The 9,734-nt window shown below is 44.5% G+C and overlaps 1 protein-coding gene across 1 annotated transcript; it reads right to left on the bottom strand.

Moving 5' to 3' along the window:
* Window positions 1–6,385: 6,385 nt before the first annotated feature.
* On the bottom strand, window positions 6,386–9,335 carry LOC119349855. The gene is made up of 4 exons (XM_037617949.1): window positions 9,231–9,335; window positions 9,030–9,123; window positions 7,026–7,120; window positions 6,386–6,860 (listed from the first exon to the last, which is right to left on the bottom strand). Exons 2-4 carry the CDS (start codon window positions 9,111–9,113, stop codon window positions 6,656–6,658), a joined length of 384 nt encoding a protein of 127 aa, XP_037473846.1. The 5' UTR covers window positions 9,114–9,123; window positions 9,231–9,335; the 3' UTR covers window positions 6,386–6,655.
* Window positions 9,336–9,734: the final 399 nt, after the last annotated feature.

The following is a 9,734-nucleotide window of genomic DNA, read 5'->3' as shown; positions in this document are numbered from 1 at the left end:
GACTCAGAAGTGTTCCACTCGACGGACTCGAAGACACTCGACCATGAAGCCAACCACTCGACAGCCAGGAGATCTAAAGTCGCTCTGCACACAAACGGTCGGTCATTAAGTAACTTTTATGGTCATCATAGCACTTTATTTGTGGCGTTACCAGTAACGCCCGATCTTAATGTACCTTAAACCCTACATAACTGAAGGCCAGAGGAACTCTATATAAGCCACCCCCCTCCTCAGTGTAAAGGGTTCGCACCCCTGTAACTCATACACACATAATCCAGTCGACCGCCTCCGGGCTCCAAGACGTAGGGCTGTTACTTCCTCCGAGAAGGGCCTGAACTCGTAAACCTCTTGCGTATACAACTACTCCATAGCTAGGATCTTGCCTCTCCATTCCTACCCCCCTACACTACTGTCAGACTTAGAACCACGACAACGGCATCTGTTGAAAGAGTTTTCTCAGCCATGAATATCATTAAGACAGATTTGAGAAATAAGATATCTGATGATTGGTTGAATGATATGATGATATGCTATGTAGAGCGAGATATATTTGCTGGAATTGATGACAAGAAGATCATAGAACATTTTTCACAGCTTGAGAGACCGTAGAGGCCATCTACCAAACCCTCCCCGTATACTTACGACTTAGGGTAAATACTTTTGTTATCTGTTTCAAACTATTTGCTTACTTGTTCCAATACATGTATTGATATCAGCTTGTTCACCTGTTGTAGGTATCTATTAGTCATGGAGTTGGACATTTTGGGCCATGGAATGAATTATTCAAGCAGCGGGAGTCCAAGTTAGTAGTTATGTGTGACGTTATGTTATATTTTGTGATTTCAGGTGGTTACAACCTAGTTCTCGAGAATCTTGAACTGTTCTGAATCATTGGTCATCTAAATTTTCGAGTGCATCTAGCTTTATATTTGAATTTTATGAGATTTGGTTCAGCGGACTTGCATTCGTCAATCAAATTTTTTATTCTTTCAATGTTTCACCTCGGCTAAGTTCAATTACTGGATCCGCCACTGCGCTCAACCAAATGAAGGTGACCGAGATTTGGGTCAGTACTAACCAGCCCAGAGGTGCGAGGGCGATCGCCGGGAGTGTCGCGAGCTTGCTCTGCCAGGGAGCTGGGCTCAACCCCACCCCACAGGAAGTGTTTACAAGCCGGACAACGTGTCGCCGCCGGAGAAGGCGATGCTGTCGTGGGCCGTAGTGGGCCTTGGCATGGATGTCGTTGAAGAGGAGCTGCAAGGTGCTGCATGTTGAGCGTTGAGGCCTTCAACTCGGACAAAAAGCGCAGCAGCTGGGTGGTAGCGCACTGGAAAGACGTTGCGGAGATGGTGCTGGCGAATTGCTCAATGTACGTGGACACGGATGGAGCTGTGCGCGAACTCGGAGTGGAGCAGAGGAGGGATCTTGAGACGGTGATCAACGACATGGCGGTCGGCAGCCTTCGCCTACAAGTAAGTCAAACTCGAAGATCGACGACAGACGGTCTCACATTGCTGGGCTTGGTCCCTGCCGTTGGACACAGCAGTTGAAGCAGAAGGGCCACGTGTGGTGGCCGTAACCGGCGACGGCACCAACACCAACGACGCGCCGGCGCTCAAGGAGGCCGACGTCGGGCTGTCCATGGGCGTCCAGGGCACCGAGGTGGAGCTCCGACATCATCATCCTCAACGACAAGTTGGACACGGTGGTGACCGCCACGCTCTGGGGACACTGCGTCAGCTCCTGTGGGTGAACCTGATCATGGACACCATGGGCGGGGCGCTCTGGCGCTGGCCACGGATACGCCAACCAAGACGCTGCTCATGGACCGCCCGCCCATTGGCCGCATGGCGTCGTTCATCAGCATTCAGCAACACGACCTCGCTGCGCAGGCGGCGTTCCAGATCGTCCTTCTGCTGACGCTCCAGTACCGGGGCCGGGACCTCTTCGGCACCGATGAGAAGGCCAACGACACCATGATCTCCAACGCGTTCGTGCTCTGCCTCGAGAGATCGAGAAGAAGAACGTGTTCGCCAGGCCGGGGTGCTGGATGTCCCTGGTCATCATCGCCGTGACGCTCGTCCTTGCAGGTGGTCATGGCCGAGGTTGATTGGCCGGCACCAAGAGGCTGGGATTGGGGCAGTGGGGCGCCTGCCTCGCCATCGCTGCCGTGTCGTGGCCCATCGGCTGGGATGCCAAGTTCATCCCCGTGCCGGACCGGACTGTCCATGACATCTTGACACGCCACAACCTGTCATGATCCATACTGCAGCGTTCATTTTTTTATATAGCTTAATTAGGTGATTCTTTCATACATTTTTTTTTGTGACAACTTCTTTCATACTACAGTACATTGTTAGTCATTATTTGTCGAATCTTATAATATCGATATGTTTCTTTTGTTCCACAATATTTCTCAAATCCTCCATTCAAACTACATCACCAGATGTATTTATAAAGCCAAACAACAGCAAGACTAAACCACCGTCTACAGAACTTAACTAGCATGAAAAATATCTTTTGCACATTTTTTTTAGATTACTACTCCCCCCTCTATCGTGCTAAGTTATGGGACAGAGGGAGTACTTTATAATCTGATCGAGTTTTTTTTTTTTTTTGAAGCACCAACCGTAGAACAATTTTCCATTAATAAAGAGATTTTTACAAAAGACAAATTCTAGAAATCTAAGAAAAAGAAAAGGCTACATTTATCCAATTCCTTTCTTGAATCTGATCGAGTTTTGGCTTTGCTTTGTTTGCACATTTCCTTGTCGACAAGAAATAACCAGGGCGACAGAAGAATGGTGGATTTGGAATTTGGTGGGGGTTTCGGGGAGAGAGACTTGATATCCTTTTCGTTCATTTTTTATTTTTTAGTCTTGCTAAGTCTCAGTCGACTACGACTTTGTTATCTCAATCGATGCTATGTCCGTGAGGTATTACATTAAGATCCATGTAAAATTTTCTTTTCAGTTTTTTCTTTCTCTTTCTTGCATGTAATGTCATTCGATTGGGACTTGGTTAAATCTCAGACGACCGAGAGCTGGCCACACCCTTTATTTTTCACCGCCGCGCGTCTGCCGTGTACGTACATGGCGTGCACGCCCAGGCCTCTACCCAGCTCCCCTATGTGAATTTTAATATAGCGGACTGGATGGCTTATCTTTACTAGCAAATAGTCTTGCCCACAAGAAAATAAAATAGTCTTTGTTGGTTTTATCGGTTTTCTTTTTCTCAACACATGTCTGTTTTTTTCTCAGTACACAATGATATATTTAGAGCACGCGTGAAACTTTTTTTATGATTCACTCACGTTGTACATTTTTCAAATACATCCTCTGAACACTTTTTTTGCAATGAACATTTTCTAAAACTACTTAAATATTTTTTTACAGTCTATATTTCAAAATTTCACAGGTTTTTTTGGACACGAGTTTTTTTAAGAATCAATTTTTTGGAAACAAGTAAATATTTCTTTAAAATGTCACGTACAGACACCGCTGAGCAGATGGGGACGGAGTTTTTTGTTTTTTTAGGATTGTATACGAGGGGCGGTGCTAGGCCTGGGCACCCAGGGCCGTTGCCCGGGGCATGGATGTATTTTCTAGATTCCCTCAAAAAAAATCTCCTCGCTTTTGTAATTGTTTTTTTTTTGAATAAAAGAAGGGATTTGTATATGGAAACCGGGCAATGAATGGAGATGCTCATAATTTGGCCAAATTTTCATCTTCTTTAGTACAGGGGCGCCATTTGTGGCTTGGTGTATCCCATGATCCTTTTGTAATTTCTGTAAACCTGGCCTCTTGAATAATAAAGCTGGATCATCGCTCAAAAAGAAAAGAAAAATCTCCTCGCTTTGCATTACTCTTTTCTTTTTTTCCCTTTAAAAGAACAAAAAAACTGCTCGCGCCGGCTCCGGCGTGACTCGGACCATTGTACAAGGCCTCACGCTGCCTGCTGCTACGCGTTTACACTCCCCAAGAATGGGACAGTGTTTCCCTCAAAAAAAAATAGAGAGAGAATGGGACAGTGTAATTAGGGAAGTAGTAACACCCTGAGCAAGACACCGTCTGCTGAAGGTGAGAGCGATACCTCAGGCTGCAAACAACCGAATGAGGCAACTTACAGCACCCTGATAGAGTCTCTGCTGAAGAGCAAGGAAGCGATTCAACCTGTTATGCTGCTAAACAGGGACCGTGTGAAGAGGGCCAACAACAACATCTTGAGCATGCTACTTCAGCAAAGTACCAACATCTTGAGCATGCTGAATCTGAGAGCATGAGCCTTACAGTCTCTGCTGAAGAGCTAAGGAAGCGATGCAAAACATGGTTTGTGTGAAGACTAAAGAGGCAAACAACATCTCGAGCATGATATATACTTGCAACGACTAGAAATTAAACATGGTGAGGAGGGATTTTTTTAAGGCACAAGTTAAACATGGTGAGGAGGTCATCATTGATTCGCTTGAGGGTGTAAATTTGTAAGGCAGAAGATCCTTTCCTTGTTAGAAAGGTGTTTTTTCGCCGGAAGGAGCTGCCGGGGGCAATCGGGCTCATATGCATAATGGTGCTCCAACGCAGGCTGCTCCGCTACTCATTATGCCAGCTCGAGTTCATTTCTCTGCAGGACCCAATGTGGAAGGCAGCCCTCTCTCGGCTTACCATGACAATGCTTCTTTTAATGGCACTACTGAAGTTGGCCGGAGCAGCCGCAACAACATGCACAGAGTGTTGTGTTACTAGAATCTTATCTCTTATGATTTATCCCGTTCGTGCGCTGAATGTCATCTGTTGGAATGCTTGTGGAATTGGTGGTGATGATAAACACTTAGCTCTCCGTCCGCAGCGCACATTCAAAACTCTGGCTGCTCGATAATTTGCCTTTACAAAATGAAACGTGAACATTTTGATCACTCCTATTTACGAAAATTTTGTCCTCGACAATTTGATCAGTTCGCTTACGTGCACTCAAACGGTACCTCGGGTGGCTTGGAATAGTGCGATTTACTCTTGCCTCCCATCGATGCATGGGCGCTCCTTCTTTCATTTAAATCGACTCAATCCTCTCATAGTTGGACGCTGGCAAATATTTATAGTCCGTGTGAGGTGGAAGCGAGAGAATTTTGTGTCATGGCTCTATGATCTAAACATATTGGTCCCTCTGAAGATTTGATCCTACTTGGAGATTTTAACTTTATTCGCTCAAATGGATAATAGAAACCGGACGGGAGGTGATGTTTCAGATATGATCTTGTTTAATTAATGATATTATCACATCTCTTTGTATTGTTGAAACTCCTCTTCGTGGGATTTCTTTTACGTGGAGCAATATGCAGAATGAACCACTTCTCGAGCAACTTGATTGGTTTCTTACGTCTAATCAGTGGACTTCAAGCTATCCGAACACCTCAGTTAAGCCACTCTCTCGCCCTATCTCGGATCATGTGCCTTGTCTTCTTTCAGTTCAAACAAACATCCCGAGTAGTACTAAATTGTTTCGTTTTGAGAATTTTTGGATTTCTCATCCGGGTTTTAAACAAGTGGTTCAGGCTGCGTGGCAAATGAATACTAGCTCATCTGACCCGGCTAAAATTCTGAGTGAAAAATTTAAAACCCTGACAAGTGTTCTTAAGAGATGGAGCTAGTCCTTGTCCATTGTTGCTGGATCACACGAATAAAGTTCTGCAATTTTTGGACAGTATTGAGGAAAATTTATACTCATAATTATCGGTGTTTTTTTAGTGTGCGGACAATCGGTGTTATTTGTTGAAGGCTGCCTTTTGATTGTTTGTTATATAGCCTGCCAAAACCTGGTGTTTTTTTTAAAAAAAAATATGAGTATTGGTGGTTTTGTCCCAAACCATTTGCCTCTCTCCGCACAGTGTCTCAATATTGTTCTCCTGGTAACACGTTGAGTGTTGTAGCTCGTCCATCATGTCACTTCCTATAAGAGATTTCTGGCCATGGTCAATCATGTTTGTTAACAAAAATCATCATCAGTCATAAATTAATGCGATCAATGACAGTTCAAAGACCACCTGCATTGCATAACATGAAACTAGATCCACCACTATAGAATAGTTGCTGGGGAACAAAATTCTTAATCCTAAAAGACCTAACCACAGCGCTGCAACACATATCTGAGGTTCTTTCTCCCATGAAGTTTGTTTCCACACTCTTCTAGCCTATAGCTGCATCAGTTACCTCCTATGGTTCCACACACTTATCACGAGAGAGTCTGACTTCGACAGCTAAAGACAGAAATTTAGCTGACATCCTTAAGCTGCTCTCCCCGATAACAATGCATAAGACTCATTTTCATACAACTTACTCAAAACAGATGCAGCAGCAGCCCAACCCGAGCAGGTCTGGACGCTGTTCTCGCCTATAAAAACGCAGCCTCATCTTCATAGAATTTGCTCAAATGGGAAGTACATAACATACCATGTCAACGACATGACAAATATCTTACAATGCGATCACAGATCATCCAGTTATAATGCTAAAGTTCCACAGTAGACTGCAAGTCATAGACATAACTTTCAGGAGACACGCATAATATAGTGCTGGAATAGAACAAGATGCATTTCGTTCACTCCACTCGCTTCTGCAGTTTCCTTTTGATTCGGCGCCGATCCACTTGCTTGGCCACACTCTCAGGCATTTGTACACCTAAGACTCTGACTCTGCTCGCACTCGGCGCATAGCCACGGACGACATTGGCAACGCCTTTCATCACTTTCATCTTGCTTGTGCACTCCCTCAGCAGTAGCTAGGCCACCCAGAGTGACCGCACCAGCAACAAGAACAAACGCTGTCGCAGTCCACTCGGTCACCTTCTTGGCTGTAGTTATTGGGCGCCTGCAGGTTAGGTGGGATGAGATGGTAAGGAACATATATAGCAACTCCTGTAGCAGAGGAAAAACAGAACAAATATCTATGTCTACGTATGATTGATATTGTACCATCATCAAGTGTCATGCGGCCTGGGCTTGACTTGTGTGCACAGAGTCTTTGAGAACATACCTGTCTAGCTGGGAAGCCGCGTACAGCTCCTCTTTCTTCTGCTGGATTTGCGACCCACGGTATCCTTCCTTCAAGGAACAGGCGGGTGCGGGATGCTGGGAACACAGAATCAGCGTTCAGAATTGGTGACTAAACAACAGCCTTGACAAGAGACATGGTCTACCGTACAGCATATATCAATCTAATTCTACGCAAAAAAGGAATTCAGTTTTACTGTCCATTGATCATTCATAGTTGCTAGACGGTTCATCATCTGCTAATGGAGGATGCCGACTTTACCGACATAGAAGTTGCTAGGCAGAAGCAGCATTGAGAACAGATGACTAAACAAACAATCTTGACAAGATATGTGATCTACATACAGCAAACACACCTTATCTAAAACCAGTTGGAGACCAAAAGTTGTCTGTTTCTGCCAAAATATCGAGGCATTCATGCTAGGCAGTTGATCATCTGCCCCAATGGTACAAGAAAATACTCCCTCCGTCCCAAAATTCCCGTCTTAGATTTATCTAGATATGGATGTATCTTAGATTTGCCTAGTCACGTTTTAGTGTTAGATAAAACTAGAAACATCCGTATCTAGACAAATCTAAGACGAGAATTTTGGGACGGAGGCAATATAAAACTAGTTGGAGACCAAAAGATGTTGCTTTCTACAAAAGCATCATGGCACTCATGCTACGCATTTGATCATCTGCCGATGGCACAGAAAATTATAAAACTAGATGGAGACCAAAAGGATGGCGATTTTGCCAAAATACCAAGGCATTCATGCTAGTCAGTTGATCAAAAGATGTACAAAACTATTTGGAGACCAAAAGATGTAGATTTTTACCAAGATATCACCAGATTCATGCTTAGGCAGTTGATCATCTACCAATGGCACAACAAAATACGTGCAAAACTAGGTGGAAACCAAACGATGCCAATGTTTTACCAAAATATCAAGGCACTCATGCTAGGCAATAAAAAAGATGCCTGTTTTAAGGATGCCGGTGCATTCCTGCATATAATACTCCCTCCGTCCCAAAATAAGTGTCTCAACTTGATACAACTTGCTTTGGGATGGAGGGAGAAGATGATAGTATGGAGAACCATGGAGGGCCTCCACCAATCAGAGCAAGAATCTAGTTGGAAATGAAAAAAAAAAAAGATGCTGATTTTACCGGAGATGCGATAAAGAATCTAGATGGAAGATGATCAGTTGCCAGGCAGAGGCGGCATTGAGAATTGATGACTAAACAACAATCTTGACCAGAGATGCGATCTACATACAGCGAAACACACCTTATATCTTGCACGGCAAAATATAAAACTAGCTGGAGACCAAAATGCGTCGATTTCTACCAAAATATCAAGGAATTCATTTCATGCTAGGCAACTGGTCATCTACCAATGGCACAGCGAAATATAGAACTAATTTGAGACCAAAAGATGATGATTTTGCTAAAATATCAAGGCAATCATGCCAGGCAGCTGATCATCTACCAATGTCACAGGAAAATACAAAACTATTTGGAGAGCAAATGATGTTGATTTTTACCAGAATATCGACACACTCATGCTAGGCAGTTGATAATGTACCACTTGTACAGCAAAATAATAAAGCTAGTTGGAAACCAATAGATGTCAGTTTTACCAAAATATCAACACATTCATGCTAGGCAGTTGATCATCTATCAATGGAAATCAATGAAAAATGTGCATCCCTGTGATATACTACTAATACTACTACCTCCGTTCCAAAATAGGGTCATCTATTTTGGAACGGAGGGAGTAGATAATAGCATGGAGAGAAGAACGGAGGACCCCCACCAATCAGAGCAACAATCTACTACGTAGTTGGAAATAAAAAAAAGATGCTTGTATCAAGGATAGGCGTGCATCCCTATGACAGAGCAATTGATACAGACTAACGGAGGGCCTCCACCAATCGGAGCAAGAACGTCGGGCCACAGACCTTGGAAACACAGCAAGCCGGAGAGCGAAGGGAGAAGGTACCTGCTCGGTGTGGACGAGCCGGCGAAGCCGCTCCCCTGGAAGCACCGCCGGGCGCAGGATCCTCGTGGCCGCCGCCGCCGCCATCGTCGAAGCCCTGCAGACAAGCAGGCATCAATCGCCCCAAGAATCGAGAAATCCGGCCGGGTTGGAACCTACATTGCGGGTCGGAGCTACTGATTAGGGGTAGGGGTTGGATCCTACCTTGCGGATCGGAAGTAGTGGTTAGGGTTAGGGTTCCTCGCTCGCCCGCCCGCCTGCCGCCGCCGTCGCCGAGAAGAAGAAGAGGTGGACTGAAAGAAATGATTTTTCTTTTCTTTTCTGTGAGTGAAGCTACCTACTCCGTATTTACCAGGGGGAGAGGGCCGCGTCAGTGTACACTGAGAGTAGCCTCACGAGCAGGCCCGGCCCATCTGTGAGAATGAGACCCACCCACCCCTTAGTCCAATTCCTTCTCTCTGTTTTTTTTTTTTTTGCAGGTTTGAATTCCTTCTCTTTCTTTTTTCTCTTTTCTTTTCTTGCTCCTGTCGAAACTTTATTTTAATTATTATTAATGTATATACTTTGATTCAATGATTTTTTTCTAGGACCTCACGCACACATATATATACTTCCTCCTCCCTCTAAAAAACACAAATACATACATATACTCACGTACATTTGTCCCATGTCTCTGCCATGTGACCATCTTCGCGTGTTACACCTCCC

The sequence above is a fragment of the Triticum dicoccoides genome, chromosome 1B, assembly GCF_002162155.2.
Source record: "Triticum dicoccoides isolate Atlit2015 ecotype Zavitan chromosome 1B, WEW_v2.0, whole genome shotgun sequence".
Lineage (NCBI taxonomy): Eukaryota > Viridiplantae > Streptophyta > Magnoliopsida > Poales > Poaceae > Triticum > Triticum dicoccoides.
The sequence above is the reverse complement of the archived record's forward strand: the minus strand, read 5'-3'. Positions and strand labels throughout refer to the sequence as shown.